The sequence below is a fragment of the Pteropus vampyrus genome, unplaced genomic scaffold, assembly GCF_000151845.1.
Source record: "Pteropus vampyrus isolate Shadow unplaced genomic scaffold, Pvam_2.0 Scaffold275, whole genome shotgun sequence".
Classification (NCBI taxonomy): Eukaryota; Metazoa; Chordata; class Mammalia; order Chiroptera; family Pteropodidae; genus Pteropus; species Pteropus vampyrus.
The window spans coordinates 961,551-977,643 of record NW_011889056.1 but is presented as its reverse complement, the minus strand read 5'-3'; the positions used below and the strand labels follow the sequence as shown (position 1 = coordinate 977,643).

The 16,093-nt window shown below is 64.1% G+C and overlaps 1 protein-coding gene across 1 annotated transcript; it reads right to left on the bottom strand.

Annotated features, from left to right (window-relative positions):
- Window positions 1-235: 235 nt before the first annotated feature.
- PLXNA3 (plexin A3) lies at window positions 236-15,794 on the bottom strand. Its single transcript, XM_011375567.2, has 33 exons — window positions 15,650-15,794; window positions 13,130-13,752; window positions 12,256-12,795; window positions 11,592-11,774; window positions 10,363-10,491; window positions 10,192-10,292; window positions 9,706-9,829; window positions 9,463-9,619; window positions 9,285-9,384; window positions 8,993-9,107; window positions 8,627-8,827; window positions 8,418-8,514; window positions 8,077-8,267; window positions 7,852-7,997; window positions 7,662-7,782; window positions 7,423-7,559; window positions 7,137-7,307; window positions 6,776-6,869; window positions 6,453-6,692; window positions 6,235-6,378; window positions 5,919-6,153; window positions 5,686-5,828; window positions 5,349-5,605; window positions 5,185-5,251; window positions 4,945-5,091; window positions 4,698-4,857; window positions 4,470-4,573; window positions 4,128-4,224; window positions 3,655-3,845; window positions 3,378-3,547; window positions 2,681-2,893; window positions 2,348-2,498; window positions 236-1,301 (listed from the first exon to the last, which is right to left on the bottom strand). The coding sequence occupies exons 2-33, from the start codon at window positions 13,724-13,726 to the stop codon at window positions 1,206-1,208; spliced, it is 5,619 nt and encodes a 1,872-aa protein (XP_011373869.1). The 5' UTR covers window positions 13,727-13,752; window positions 15,650-15,794; the 3' UTR covers window positions 236-1,205.
- Window positions 15,795-16,093: the final 299 nt, after the last annotated feature.

Here is a 16,093-nt window from a genome sequence, read left to right as displayed (position 1 = left end):
CAGTGGAGATGAGGAGAAGGGAACAGATTCTGAATGGATCTTAAGGTGGAGCCACCAGCACTTGCCGATGACTTGAACACGGTCCTGGACCTCTTTAAGGCCCCAGGAACTCTATAATGACTTACCCTTCCTCCCATAAAGAAAGTCCAGCTCATCTGGAGCCCAAGCGCCTCTGCACCTGCTTCCCATGTTCACCGACCACCCACCTGCCCCAAGGGCAAAGCCGCACACTGACTGCATTTTCCCCGACATTTAATTAGGAAAAAAAATTACATGAACAAAGGAAAAGTCATGCAACAAAACAGGAGAGAACTGGGTTTCCGGGACCGCGAGACGGGGCCAGATTCCTCGGAAGAGGCAGAACAAAGGAGTAAGGCACTGCCGCCTCGGCCCCTTGGGGCAGGTGCAGGACAGGGCAGCTAAGGATGAGACGGGGTCCAGGGCAAGTGCAGACAACACTGAGGAAGTTTGGCAGGAGGGCTTGCAGGAGGACAGTTCTGGAGCCCCCAGGCCCAAGTCAGGCCCTGGCACACGCCTGGTCCAGGTCTCCAGGTGCTCAGAGAGAACAGGGCCCCGTGAGAACGTACAGTCCAATCCCCAGGAAGTTCGGAGGGGGACGCTGTGGCCCAGCTGCAGGGGGACCCCTTGGCACGGCCACAGTCCGAGGGCAGCTTCTCGTGTACCACCCCACCCCAAGTGCTGCTGGTGCCTAGGCCCCCTTCTTGGAACGGGTGGGGCCAGCCGTGGCAAGGGTGAGGTGCCAGAAGCTAGGCCAAGGCTGACAGTCACAAGGGAGCCAGGATGACTCAAGGAGTGAGGGTGAGTGAGGGTGGCGACATCCCAGGGGGACACGTATTTACAGATGGAGACTGTGAAGTGGAGATAAATTAAATAAATAGGCGGTTGGGGGTATAAATAGCAAGGAGGGCAAGGGCTGTCACAACACCTGGGCGCAAGGCCAGGAGGCTGGGGGTATTGCTGCTGCTGGGTGGGAGGCTCGGTCCTGTCACCCCCTCCCCGCCTGCAGGGCCCAAAGCAAGGCACTAATGAAGGGGGCCCAGGTGTGCCGGGGGCATACTGTCCCGGTGACCTCGCCCGTGCCACCTAATCCTGGGCTCAGCCCTGAGACCCAGGCGTGAGCCCCGCGCCTCGACGGGAGGACGGCCCAGGACTGAGGAGCCCCCTCCTCAGCTGTTCGGCCACCCTTAGCTGTTGCTGGACATGAGGCTGATGATCTGTTCCAGCTTCTGGCGCAACTTATGCTTCCGACAAGAGGCGTCTCGGTCCAGAGCGGTGAGAACCTGGGGGGAGGAGGGCGCGGAACTGGGATTGTGGGAGAGGGTCCGGGCGGCCTGGGCGAAGCCCCCTCCCTAGGTTGAGCTCTTCCCCCTCCTCCCCCCTCACGTCTCAGCGCATCCCTCCTAGCCAGGGGCCCTGGGCACACGGGAAGGGCTCCAATCTCTCACCTCCAAACACACCCTCCGGCTTCTCTTGCACCCCAAATCCCTCTCCAGCTGTTTTTCTTCTCTCTACAGCCAGAGCGCAGCCCCTCCCAAGAGTGGTCCAGGCTCTCTGTCTCCGATTTCCCGTTTCCCTTCCCCTCACTCACCCCACAAACCTCCCTTATCCAGGTCTCCATGATCTTGTCACCAGACCCAGCCAGTGTTCTCGGACCGGGGGGGAGGAGTGGGGGTCCCTCCCTTGACGAGCAGCAACACCTGACAGAGCCGATCACCCCTCCCCTATGACCCCCCAGGGCGGGGGGTTCCTCTCACACGTTTCAGCACCCTTGAGGTCCCTCCCACCCCGCTGGCCTCCCCTCCCGTCTCTGCTGCCCGCTCCCCTTCTTCTCGGACCCTCTGACTGTCCCAGGGCACCAGGGCTCAGTGGTCCGGTCGCTTCTCCCTCTACGCCCGCGGGCCGCCCTTGCTGGATTCACCCAGGCATGAGGATTTCAGGGCCACGTCCTGGCTCACACGTTCACATTTCCAGCCAAGAATATATCCTGAAGACCACACCTCTATGTCCCTTGCCTACTGACACCTCTGTCCACAGATCCCACAGGCCCTACGGAGGGCTGTCCGTGCCCACCTTCTGGCTCCGCCCCTTCATCTTGTCCGCCCCCGTGCCCTTGGCCCTCAACTTTTTCCCAACCAGAACTCTGTACTCTAGCCAGCAGCTTCTCTTTTGAGTCCCGCAAAGGCCAGCACCTAGGAGCCTGCTTGAGGGAGGGATCGTGAGCAGTCTGATAGATGGGCTCCCACTGTCCTGTGCCTCTCCACTTCCTTGTGACCCTCCTCAGCCCCCACCAAGCCCCCGCCTTTGCCAAACCGGGGGTAGCACACACCTCCTGGCGGTACTTGGTGACATAGAAGTAGAGCTCACTGAGAGCGCTTAGAACACTGAAGTCGCTGGCGTGGAGGCGGGACTGCTCCACCAGGTAGGCGTCCATGTCCTGGTCACTAATGGATGCCATCTTTGCAATGTCCCGGTAATACCTGTTGGGACTCTGAGTAGGTCACGCGGGCAGGTGACATAAAAGCCAAAGGCCCTGCCCCGGCTGCCAGGCCAGCCTCTGGGCCTCTTTCCTGTCGTCGGCCCACCTCGAACAAGCCAGCCCGCCTCCCTTGGCCCACAGCAGTGGCCCCGGACTGCCCGGCACGGGGCCACAGGGACCCACCTCTCCACCCAACTCTTGTAGTTTGGGATGTCCTTGGCATAGAGCAGCTTGTTGGAGGGCGAGTCCTTGCCCAGGCGGTGCTCGGACGTGGAGCAGGAGTCCATGAAGGTCTGGGCCACCACCGACAGGCAGGCGTCCGTGATGCTGCTCTTGTGGATGTCAAACACAAACTGCGGATTCTTGATCACGTTCACCCAGAAGCGCAGGGGCAGGCTGGGCGGGGACACACACACCTGCAGCTGCCTGGTGCCCCCACGAGCACCCTCTCCCTGCTCCCTGTCTGGCTCCTGTCTGGCCAGCCCACGTCTCACCCAGAGCAGCAAAAGTGACCCATTTAAGGTTAACAGCCTTTTGTTTAAGCTTCTGCCGGACCTCCGGCAGCAAGACATCAGGAGAAATGCTACCGCCTAGGCCGAGCCAGCAGCATCTCCGCCCTGTGCGGAACCTTGAGGGCTAAGGGCCACCTCTGGATGCTGGGCCAACTACCAACCAGCTAAACAGAGCCCGCCTATGAACCGCACTCACTCGCCCTCTTCGCTTGGTGGCACCGTGGACGCCAGTCCTATCCTGCGTGGATGACCATGCCGACCCCCGTCAGTCGCCCTGCCCCTGTGGTCCCTGAGTCTTGGCAAAGCCACCAGCCTCTTTTGAACACCCGCCGTAGAGGAGCCCGCAGCAGCCAGGCACAGGGAAGTACCAGTTGCTCTTCCAGGTGTGGCGCACGTCAGGGTCACTGATCTGGCGCTGGTCGGCCTGCTCATCCAGGAAGTCGAACATGTACTTGATGGCCAAGGGCAGGGCTGAGCCCCGGTGCGCGGTGCTGAACACGGTCTCGAAGAGGTCATCCACAAACTTCTGTAGCGTGCCCTGCAGGGGCACAGCAGAAACATAGGGAACGGAGGCTTGGCAATGAGCAGGGCTTCCCCGTGAGGCCAGCGCCCCTGAGGCCAGGGTGGCACAGGGTAGGCCCGCACCTTGGTGGCCAGCAGCCGCGTCAGGTAGATCTCTGAGACCATCTTGCTGCCACGGTCACCCTCGCGATGGTCGACATGGTCATGATTCTTTACCAGGTGCCACAGCTTGGTGCCTGTCTCCTGGTCGGGCGTGATCATGGGTGCCCGAGAGCGGAGGCTATCGGGGCTGCTGGCTGTGCGGAGCAAGCTCTCTGGGGCAGAGGACCAGTTCGCCCCTTAGGCCACGGGGCCACACCAGCCATCGCTCGGGCTCTGGCCCCACTCTGTCCCAGGAGGCCAGCAGACCGAGGGGAGCTCGTCTGCTCTTGCTGGCCCGCCCCACTTCTAGGCTCTAAGGAACCGGAGACCTCCCAAGGAGAGGGCCCGGGGAGGCCACCGGAGCCATGCCGGCTGCTCAGACAGGGGCTTCCCATGAAGGTAACAGCCTTCGAAAGGCACAGGGCCAGCAGAGGCCACTACACGAGGACACCTACCGTAGCGGCTGAGGGAACGGGTGAAGGTGAAGGAGTTGGCCATGTTATAGGCAGACACTTGTTTGGGCACCAGTGCCACCAAGGAACCGTCTGTTACCTGGAGACCCCAGAGACAGAGAGGGGGCAGTACACGAGGCCAAGAAGCCGAGAGGCCCGAGACACCACCCGCGCGGACCCCGCAGTGGGTATGTGGAACAGCTCCCGAGGCTCCCTGGGGAGGGCCTGTGAGCTCGGGGGCCAGAGCAGAAAGGAGCCAGGGCAGCCCTGCTCCTGTGTCTTCAAGGCAGGGCTGCAGCTCCCAGGTGGCCCTGGGGGGGGGCGAGTGGGCCCCAAGCCCCTCACCTGGTAGTGGGCCAGCGAGTTGACCCTCTTCCAGTCACACTCGATCTTGGTGGTGACATCCTCGTCCTGGAGAATGATGCGGGCCATGCGGCCCTGGCGCCACTCTGCAGGCCACAGATAGGCCTTGAGGTCCAGCTCAGAGAACAGAGCCCAGATGGGGAGAACGAGCACCAGGCAAAGTAATGCAGCCACGAGGCGGGGGCCAGGAGGAGAGGAAGGGGGCCTCACCTAGGTCCATGTCCTCAGCTTTGGGACGCTGGGAGTAGGGGATGCCCTTGTACACAGCGTCCAGCAGCTTGTCTTTGGCCTGGGTGATGCTGTCACAGTTGAGAACCTTCACCGGGACCTGAGTGCTGCCCTCACTCTCCGGGCACACGCAGTGCAGCGTCTGAGGGTGAGGGGAAGCACAGGGTGGGTCCCAGGCGAGGCTCCCCCCCATGCCCGAAGCCCTGCACAGCTGGCCCCCCCCACTCACCAGCGTCTTGTAGTCAATCTGCTGCCGAATGAGCTTATCCTCGCTCAGGGAGTAGCGCGCCTCGCCCGTGATGGCGTCGATGGGGCCCTTCTCCATCTGCTGCTTGATGGCGCAGTAGAGCAGGAAAAGTGGCTCTCCGGCACACTCCTGCAGCAGGGGGCAGCCGCACGGCTTGCTGCCTGCCCGACGGCCAGCCGCTTCCCCACGTCACCTCCCCCGCGGCCCACCCGCCAAGCGCACCTTCAGAAACTTATGCAGCAGGAATGTGAACCAGTTGGTAAGCATCTTCTCGGCCACCGACTCTGTCCTAGGGTGAAAGGCTGCTGGGGCCCAGGCCTAGAACGGGGTGGGGCCGCTCAGGGGCTGGGCCCACCGAGGGTGGGGCTCGGGGGGGGGGACAGTACCTGCGCAGTAGCAACTTTGGGTGGTTCTTGCTCTCAAGGTTTTTCTCTATGAGGTCCGCCAGCAGTTGCTTGAGCAGCCCTGTGGCATAATCGAGGCGGCTCTGCAAGGCCACCATGGTGAGCGAAGCCACGGTGCCACGGTCACGCATGGAGAAGCTGCTCTGGGCCTCCAGCGTGTGGATGAAGGTGAGCACAAAGGCGCGGCTGTGTAGCAGCTGCCCGAAGAGACGCAGCGCCTTCTCGACGTTGGGGGGGGTCTGTGGGGGACAGGGAGTCTCAGAGGGTGGGACGGTGGCCCTGGGGGGTGACGGGGAGTGAGCAGGCCACGGGGACTCACATCCAGCTCCTTGAGCACCGGGTGGGCCTCAATGCCCGGGAAGAGCACGCGCACGGCGTAGGTCCGGTAGTCCAGGAAGGGGATCTGCACCACGTCCATGTGGTTTGTCAGCTCGTTGATGTCTGTCTGCAGCTCGGCAAAGGCTGGGAGGGGCGGGGAGGAGAAGTGAGCAGAGCGAGAGGAGGCGGGCTCCCGGCGTGCCCACCCTGCGCTGCACCCCCAACCCCAGGCACCTTCCTTGCATTCCAGAGCCACGCGGGACTCCAAGTTGTCCATCTGGAGCTGGAGCCGCTTGAGCGTGCGGTCCGCATCCTGAGTCTTGCGCTTGTAGGCAACCAGCACAGCAGTGATGGCCAGCAGCAAGAGCCCGCCGCCCACGGCCAGCCCCACCATGGCCGGCAGAGTCAGCGCCCGCTCGGCCGTGATGTGCAGGGTGCCCAGCCAGAACTCCAGGCCGCCCACCAGCACCTGCAGGAACAGGCCCCTGTGAGCTGACCCTCAGAGCCACCCCGCACTCCCTGGGTGGCTTTCCCACGCCCGCGCACACACCATGACAGGCTGCCGGCCCGTCTGGCTGGGTGAGTCGCACAGCAGCTGCGTGTCTGAGACGGTGAGTGCACACGGCTGGCCCCCGATCAGCACGGTGTAGTTGAGGCGGGAGCTGCCGGCTGCCGCGGGGATCAGATTCTTGCCCTGCGTATGGAAGGCACGGTCCGCCAGGGCTCCCCAGCACCCTGGCCCTCCCAGCCCCTGCACTCCTCCGGCACCTTCAGCACCACGTGGGAGCCAGGCTTGACGTCCAGGACACCAGAGGGCCCCAGTGGCTCGAAGCTGGGGTCCGGGTAGTAGGTGAAGGCAGAGCGGTTGAGGGAGCGGGCTGTCTGTACGTGGTCCAGCAGGAAGCCAAACTCGTCAGGGTGCTCGCCCTGGGCCTGTGGCTGCGGCCGCCCCAAGAAGATGCCAGGGGCCTTACACAGCATGGCCGTGTCGTTGATCACCTGGCACGTCTGTGTGGACAAGGGTGGGTAGCCCAGCACATGAGGCCACGGGTGGCAGAGTCAGGGGTGGGGCGAGGGCAGCTGGCACTCACGTTGGTGGTTTCGATGCCTCGGTACTTGGCCCGGACCCGGGGCTCCTGGACTGTCAGCAGGTGGGTCCCACTCACGGTGATGGCAGTGCTTCCACTGGGGACGGGAGGAGGGGCCTCAGTCTCTGTCCGCCACTGTCCCCAGCCTGGCCCTAGAGAGCTATGAAGGCTGCCATGGGGGCCTGGGGCTTCCCATACCTGGGTTGCCGGGCAGGTGCCAGGTGCTACATAGTTGGGAGGACCCTGCCCCCTCTGCCAGTAAGGGCTCAGGTTCAGAGTCGGTGTAACTCGATGCCCAAGGTTCCAGTCGCCAGGCAAAGCCCCAGGACAGGAGCTCGGGGACCCGGTCTCCCTAGAATCTTACTTGATGATGCTCCAGGTGGGCTCAAGGCGAGTTACAGTAGGGTCCTGGGTGTAGGTGTAGAGAACTCCGGGACTGGAGATGTTGGCGCGGTCGATGGCCAGGGTGATGGGGGCCTGACTGGGGCCCAGCGTGGAGACGGGCGAGATACACACAATTGCCTCGGCATCTCTCCTATGTCGGTAAGCAGGGCGCTTGGAGCGGGTGGCCCAAGGCCCTCACTGGCCCTGCCCCATCCCTCTGGCCCCCCGTCCAGTGCCCAGCCCAACACTGGCAGGGCCCTACCCACCTCACGAACTGGCACTCGCCATCTCTCACAGTCACCGTGACCCTGCTGCCAGCATCCAGAGAGCTTCCGGAGATGGTGAGCCGCGTACCCCCGGAAGCTGGGCCCCGACTGGGACTTACGCGGTCGAACGTTGGGGTCTGTGGGAGAAGCGGCTGTGAGGCGAGAGAGGACGCAGCCCAGCGTGGGGTCACACCCCCTCAGAAGGGGTGGGCGTGGGAAGAGGCAGGCAGCTCACACACCACAAAGCTGTAGAGCTGCTCGGACTGCGTGCGGAAGTCAGCGGAACAGTCGCCTACGCAGAGCTCCACGGGCCCTGGTGGCGGGCTGGGCACCAGTGACTCCTCCATCTCACACACGATCCTAGCGGGGGAGAGAAGGTCAAGGCCAGCCTCGGAGCACCAGCCTGAGCACCCGCACAGCCACACTCACCTCTCGGCACTGACGTACTCGGCGGGGATGGAGTTGCAACGCACGCCGGCCACCCGCAGGCCCACCTCTCGGTAGGTGAGGCCCAGGTTCTCACCCACGATGGTGACCCGCGTGCCTCCCTCCTTGGGCCCCATGAGTGGATGGATCTGCAGAGCGGGACGGGAAGGTGAGAAGGTGGGCCCAGAGCCCCGGGTACCCAGTGGGCAGAGGGTGGCAGAAACTAACCTGGGCAATGCGGGGGTGGCTGCAGCGGCTGCCCTTCTGGCTCGGATGCATCCAGTTGGTCTTGGGGGCTGGACAGTGGGCCCGCAGCTGGCACCTGTGCTCCGAGATGCACCAGCCACAGCTGAAGCGGGGGTCAGCCTTGAGGCAGAGGCCACAGTTGGGTCGCTGTGCCCAGCACTTATACAGGAGAGCTGCGGGCAGGGAGGGCACTGCTGGGGAGCATCCACGGGGAGCCAGGGCCTCTGCGGGCCCTGACAGAGGGGCCCCTTGTTAGACCTGGCCCCAGCTCATGCCAGTTCTGTGCCAGGAGGCTAGCTCCTCAGCCCCATCTCGCCCCTCACCTCGGAAGGTGGCAGGCTTGTCAATGGGGAAGTCTCCATCCCAGACCACAGAGAAGTCCAGCTCGGTGTCACCATACTCGTCACCTTCATAGGAGTACTGAAGGACAGGGACCACATGAGCCCTCAGAAGGTCCCCTGCCACAGCCACCTGAGGCTTCCACACCAGAGAGCGGAGCGCAGGCCCGGGGATGGCAGGGAGGGGGCCTCACCGACGCATTCTGGCACTGCACACTGCTGCTGTTGAAACGCACGGCGGGCACGCGCTGCTGCCGCCCCTGCACGCGGACCACGCACTCGTAGTTCTTCTGGCCCGACTGGGGCTGCGGCAGGTTCTTGGCCCGCAGGGTAAGAGGCTGCATGACGCCGACTGGGATCAGGAGGTCCCCACTCGGCAGGATCTCGGGGCAGCCCTGCGGGGGAGAACGCCATCAGCCACACGCCGACCGCGCTGTCCAGGCCCAGCTGGGCCAGCCCCGCATCGAGGAGGCTCCAGGAAACCGATGAGATCAAAGACAGAAAAGCCAGAGGCGAGTGCATGCGGAGCCCAGCCCCCTCGCGCACGGCTCCCGCCTCACCTCGGGGCTGTGGACCCTGCCCTCCTGGAAGGAGCACTCGTGGGGGTGGCTGGTACACACGTGGCGGTACTTACACCAGTGGCAGGGGTAAGGGCTGCCGACGCAGGACATGCACCTAGGGGGGAGAAGCTTCAGAAACAACAGAGAAGACCTGGCCTGCCCCCCTCAGCATTCCTCCTATGGGACACATGGGGAACCAAAGGAAGAAGGCTCCAGGACCCATCCGAGGTCTGCACGACATAGCGAGGGACAACGAGACGTGGGGACAGAGATCGGGAGGGCCAGTACTCACGACTGAAGGACACTGCAGTTGTAGAAGACAAAGTCGGCCCCGGCGAACCTCACGCCGGTCTCCTTAGAAAGCAGTTGCAGTCGCACGGTGCGGGTGGCCCCTGCAGCAAGCCCAAGTGCGGCCGTGAGCCAGCCGGCGACAGGCAGTGCCCCCATCCCGAGCAGCCCCAGCCACTGACCGTGCCCCCTGGTGAGAGCCTGGAGCTCCTGGAGGGAGGGCGAGGGGCAGCGCAACTCCCCGGAGGGCAGCAGGATGGCCTCGTTCTCCGTCACCTCCTCGAAGGCACAGCTCACACCTGCGCTGAGGTCTGGCACATTGCGCATGGCCACGGTCAGCTGCGGGAGACGGAGCACTCAGCAGGGTGCACCTCGCACGCGTGCACACATTGGGCAGCACAGCCCACAGCCGCCACACCACTCACCTGCACCCCGGGCGATGTTACTGACACGTTGTTGGGCCGGACCCGCACCTGGACACACTTGCTCAGCTCCTCGGCAAAGCCATGTGGGGCTGAGGCGCCTGGACAGGCCCCCTCGCGGCAGCATCTGTGTGGGGTCAGGCCAGAGCCCATCCCTCATTTGCCCTGGGAGGGCCCTATCCAGGGCTCCATGGGGGCCTAGCGGGGAAAGGGCCCAGCTGGCCCGGCCCACAGTGCCAGGCAACAGCGCGCCTCAGCCTTGTCCCTGGGGTCTAAGGGACGTCATTCGGAGTGGAGGTTCCGCTCATTAGTTGGAGAAAGTGGAAGGGGAGGGTGGAGAGGGCCGTAAGGGCACAGCTGGGAGAAGTGAGCACATAGGCCAGGACAGGTGCTACCCCAACGACCAACAAGAGGCCCGGCCAGATCTTCCAGAGAGCAGGGTGTCACTGAGCCCATCGTCACCACCCATCCCTTTTCTGGGACCCTTACCTGTGCTGCAGCACACACCAACCACAGTGTGGGTCCCCGGAGCCCAAGCAGGCCGCGCAGCTCAGGTACTGCTCACAGGTCTCCACTGGGAGCTGGCTCACCTGGGGACAGCCTCGTCAGCACCCACCTCGCCCCCACACTGCCACCCGCCTCCTCCCACCACGGGCCCACCTGCTTCTCACTCAGGAGGTAGATGTGCCGGTGGTCAGGGCTGAAGAGCAGGTCTCGCAGAATACGGCTGCCATCCACCACGGGCACCGTCTCGTACAGGTGGGCATCCTGGGAGCCATCGACTCGCACCTGGGCCGCAAGGCCAGGGAAGAGGGGTGACAAACCAATGTGATGCCACAGCAACACCCCACGCACCCAGGGCGTCCTCTTCTCGAGCCAGGAACTTTCCAGGTTGTGGTTGAACTGAAGCTGGGGCCTGGCAGGGCTCAGCCCTTGACCTGCCACCCCCACAATCCCTATGGGCAGGGGAAGGAGGGCTCGAAGCCCCCCCACCCCAGAGGCCCTTGGGGGCAACTCAGCCAGCCAGAAAAGGCTCCCAGGGGACAGAGACAGAGAGATTAGTGATGCCACAGATGGGGGATGGGGGAGAAGGCTGACATCCAAAGGGGAAGGGGTCTTTAGGGTGATGACAGTGTCCTGGAATGAGAGAGTGGTGACAGTCGCATAACTCTGCAAACTCGTTCAAACCACTGGCCGTGTCTTTTAAGCAGGGGAAGTATATGGGATGGGAATTATACCTCAATAAAGCTGTGACAAATGACAGAAAGGACCCAGGAGGGGAGCAGGCCCAGCACAAGAGCTCAGCAGCCCTCTTCGCGAGCCCTCCCCCGGCTACACGCTCGCGCCCAACCTCCCCAGGGATCACTCCACAGTCTCCAGGTGAGAAGAACGAGAGCGTGATGGCTGTCCTGACTTTTGTCCCTTTAGGATACATCGGAGCTCCCAGGAGCTCATCTCTCACTTTCACGCTCCCTCCACCGCCGGGACAGAAGCAGCTGCGGCCCTGCTGCCCGTGAGGGGACACAGGGCAAAGGGGGTTACGTCTGCATTCATTCCAGTGAGGATCCAGCACTGACGGCTGAGCCGCTGCCACCTGCTCTCCTGGCAAGGAGACCCTGAGAGAGGTCTGGTTTCTGTCCCCAGGGCCACAGGAAGCCGGCAATTCAGGCCATAGTAGGCAGTGGTGCCGGAGCCGGTGGATGGCCATGGGGGCCTCTTGGGGAGCATGGCCAGGCTCCTGGGGCCCTGGCTGGGAAGCTCCCTTTGCCCTACTGGCTGTGCCCTGTCCAGAGTCTCACAGGGCTTGTCTGTACATTCTTGTCCCTGACTCTCACCCCGTATCTCAGAGTCCGCCTCAATCTTCACATGGCAAGGGGGCCAGGGCCTACCTTCTTCAGACTGCCACTGCGAGTGCCAATGAAGACCACAGAGTGCTCGTGGTAGGTGTAGGCCGCCACACTGGCCATGCCGTCAGCGCCATCGGCCAGCAGGGGCAGCCCCTCGATCACGTGCAGGCCGCCCAGTGGCTGGTTCAACACCAGCCCGCAGAAGTTTCCATTTATCTGCATGGGCTAGTGAAACGGGAGGGATGCACGTGACAGTCAAAGCTTGCGGGGCAGCAGCTGGACAGAGGCCATGAGACCCCATGTTCTAGAAGGGAGCAGTATCTGGAACTTGTTTCCCACCAGCCGAGACCAACTGCTGCCCTGGACCCCACAGGAAATCGGGGGGCTGAGGAGGGAGGAGACAGAGGAGGGAAAGGAGGCGGGAGTAGGGGAGGAGAGCGAGGCCTGGGCCTACGAGATGGGGACGGGCCGGGAGACTATTGCTGATTCAGGACAGTGAGGGACACCCGGGAGATGGAGCGAGGAGCAGCCGGCTGGCAATGGGTGGAGGAGCAGGCAGGGCGAGAGGCGGCCCACGAGCAGAGCGCGCCCGCCCAGAGCCACGGTGAGGAGGCAGGCTGCGGGGGGCAAATGCAGGGAGAGGATGGGAGGGCGGGGGTCCCCAAGAGGGAGGCGCGGCTATTCCGGCTGAGGCCGCTGAGCTCACCGTGTTGATGCAGGGCAGCTCCTTGTTGAGCAGCCACGGCAGGGCCAGTGTCCCCTCCCCGCGATAGCATGACTGGATACGGCGCCGGATGTGCGCGTTGATGGTGCTGAGGGTAAAGAGGCACAGAACAGTCTGCCGGGGCGGGCTGGCCCGGTTCTTCTGGCCCTGAGAGAAGATGGTGAAGAGGACGTCCTCGTCGGCCGGCACGCCCAGGGCCTGGGCCAGCAGCAGGCCGGGCTTGGCCAGGTGGGCGCTCTGCACCAAGCGGTACTCCACGCCGCGCCAGGAGCAGCCGATGGGAAACTCCACGTACGAGTAGAACTCGGAGTCCCCCGCGCACATGCGCACGATCTTGGACGTGAAGAATTTCTCGCCCGCCGTGTCCAGCAGCGTCTGCTGGGTGTCCAGCTGCAGCGTCAGGAAGTACACGAAGGAGGCGCTCACAAAGCCGTAGATGTAGTAGATGTCAAAGGCGGGGTACAAGGACAAGGTGTCTGACGGAATCTTGATCTGCGAGGAGACAAACTCATCCTGGTACACCTGGGGAGCAGGTTGAGGAGACAGCGTGGGACAAGGTCTGGGTCCTTCGTCAATCTCTTAATCCCTGGCCCCTCGACCCCCACAACACAGTCTCCCCAGGGCTTCTTCTCACAGCACCGCCCCCCCTGCCCCACCAACACGGTCACAGGAGCCCAGTCCCGCGCTTCAGCCCACCCTCCTGTCTTCGGCAGCTCGTCCCTCCTTGGACCAGGGCTCTTCCAGAGGTGGAGCCAGGACAGAGAGAAGACGGGAGGGAAATAGGTGCCGGCTATTGAGGTGGGGTGTTGGGGACAGGCAAAGGGAGGAGGGGCAACGGACTGGCCAGCTCACCCACCAGACTAAACATGTCGGCACTGTCCTCGTCGCGGATGAGCTTGCGGGAGCTCAGAGTGGGGAAGTACTCAGACTTGCCGTCCACGGCGGTGCCCACGAACAGCTTACTGGGCCCCTGACCCTGCTCCACGATGACGCCGGCCATGGAGTCGGGCTCCTGGGCCCCTGACAGGTAGTGCTCCTTGCGGTGGTGGGGCTCGCCCAGCTTGAAGAGGTCATCCAGGCGAAGAAACTGGCAGATGCCTTGCCAGATGCTGCCGCAGGCCACCAAGCGACGGGCAGCATAGTCTATGAGCAGCAGCTTGTTCACGTTGTCCACGGGCGCCAGGCGGTGGGTGCACACACGCATACTGGGGGGCGGATAGCAGCGAGCATTGTCCTCAACGGGCCCCGTGACATGGGCCCGTAGCTCAGTCAGGTTGGGGGCCAGCTTGAAGACACGGTTCACTGCGCCCACAAATACCTCCCCGGTCACCCGGTGCACAGCCAGGTGGGTGAGTGTGGTGTCTGTCACCAAGAAGGCGGGGAAGGGTCTGTTGCGGCCCAGGACCCCCTCCATGGTGAGGGGTAGCAGCAGGAGGAGGCAGACAGTGGGCATGGTCGGCGGCTGCACCTGGGACGGGCCTGAGGAGAGATGGCAAGTGCAGGTCAGAGCTCCCCGGTCCAGGCCGCCAGTCCTACCGCGCAGCCTGGCCTAGGACCCCCAGCAGGCCAAGCTCCGTGCCACAGTGGGTGGAAGCCACTCACTCGCCCACCACCACACCAGAGCCGGAGCCCCAGATGGTGACCACGGCCGGGAGAGGAGGGGCCTCCAGGGCGCATGAGTGAGCAGTAAGCGCAGGCAGACTTGGGGGCCATCAATCATCCCCCAGCCCCCCACCCCCCTGGAAAGGAGCCAGGAGGCCTCGCCTCAGCTGGGCCACACCCAAGGGGGCAGCAGAGCCAGATGCTGGGAAAGGCAGGGCGGGAGGCCGTCCTGGAATGAGACCCCGAATGCCAGATCCCAGAGCTGAGGACGGCTAGCCGCATACAAGAGCCACCACAGGCAAACCTCAGGCCACAGACACCCCACGCCCAAGCTGGGGGAAGGGGAGAGGCAGGGAGAGAACAATCACAAGCCGAGGGATGGGGAGAACAGCACCCCAGAGTGGCACTGCCACCAGGAGCCCCAGGACAGAGGTCTGAGACATCAAGGCCTGAGAGTGGACTCGGCACCGCCACATTCCCACTCCTGGCCCCAGCTGCCTCCTCACCCCGAGGGCCTCCCTCGGCTGGCTGTCCAGGAGCCTGCTGTCTGGCCTACCGGCTGGGCTGCAACACAAAGCCGAGTCGCGCCTGCCCCCACAGCCAAGCACCACGGAGACAGACATAAGTCAGGCTCTGCTCAGGCACAGCCAGACAGATGGCCCAGGCAATCCTGTACGGTTCTCCCTCCAGACCCAGAGGTTAGCTGGAGAAGGGGAGGTGTCAGGGGGTCCAAAGAGTCCTATGGAAGGGAAGCATCGTCCCTCAATACAGAGAGACCTTGCAGAGATGGGGCAGAGGCTGTAGGGACAGTGCCCAGCTTGGCCGGGTCTTCGCCCCCAGGCCACACCCAGCTCTCCTGCCAGCTCCAGGTGGCAAAGATAGCAGAGCAGTGTCGTAGCAGCCAACAGGATAGGGCTTAGTGCTACCCTCTCAGTGCCCAAGCCCCAAGGGAGACACGAAGTACCCAGCTTGGGGGGGGGTGCAGGGAAGCAAACCAAGGAGGTGCAGAAGAAGGAAAGGAAAAAAAAATGCATTTGCTAGAACAAGGAGCAGGCCCAGCTTGAGACTGCAAAGTTTCGGCTTAGACTGATCACCTCTCCAGGGCTCTTTTGTCAGGTCGGAATCCTGGGCCCCTAATGCCACAGCCAGAGAAAAAAGGAAGGCGAAAGGGAAGAGAGGTCGCATCCCACCCTCACCTCCTCCACACCCTGCGGGAACACAAGCCCAAGAATGGGGACTGGACGGGTCGCCGGCAGACCCAGAGAGGCAGGATTTGCATCCCAAACCCCTATCCGAACCTCCACCTGTAAGTGGGAGCCTAGGGCATCCCAGGCACACCCAGTCCGTCTGCTACATCCCTGCCAGCAGAAAGCCCGGAAGATAGAGACAGTCGTCCCTCACAGAGACACGGCTCCAGCACCCGCTCCCCAATGCCACCCCCCGCCCCAGCGTGCTGCTGGCCCGGCTCTCCCTGCCCCCACCAGGGGCACCCCCCGGCCGACCCACGGGGACCCTAGTGGATGGAGGCGCCACAGCAGTCCTTGGAGAGGCCGCTCCTCCGCCACAAAGGGTCCCCATCGGGCAGGGGGGCTGGGCTCAGGCTGGCTGTCCCTATCAGCACGGGGCACGAAGGACCAGTCAGGCCGGCAGCCAAGGGGCAAGAGGAGAGGCAGGGCCCGACCCCCTCAAGCCGAGAGAACCCACAGACTGCCGGAGCTTCGAGCTGCCGAACAGGCTAGCCCCGCACGGGCGGTGGGGGATGGCGGCCACCTACCTGTCCCTCTGCTGTCGCTGGCTCCTGGTGGCCGCCCGCCAGCCACGTGGACGCGCCCCCAAGCCCCGCACCGGTCCCGCTTGCGCGCCCCCGCCGCCGCGCCCCGCGCCCGGCGCGCCGCCACCACCGCCGCCGCCGCCGCCCACACACTGGGCCGGCCCGCGGCCGCGGGTGCCTTTTAAACCCGGACGGTACCACCGCGCCGGGCGGGGGAGCCCAGGGAGGGCCGGGCGGCCGGGTGCGTGGGCCGGGGCCGCTCCTCTCCGGGGTCGAGAGGAGGTCCAGAGCTCAGCCCGGGCCCCATAAGTTGCCGGGGTCCCCGCCCAGCGAGTCGACGCCCCCCTCGCGCAATGGCCAGGTCCTCGGCGCGCCTCTCCCCTTTCTCCCCACCCGCTGCCTCGGGCAACCTTGGGACCCGCGCGCGCGCGCCCGCGCCACACCCCC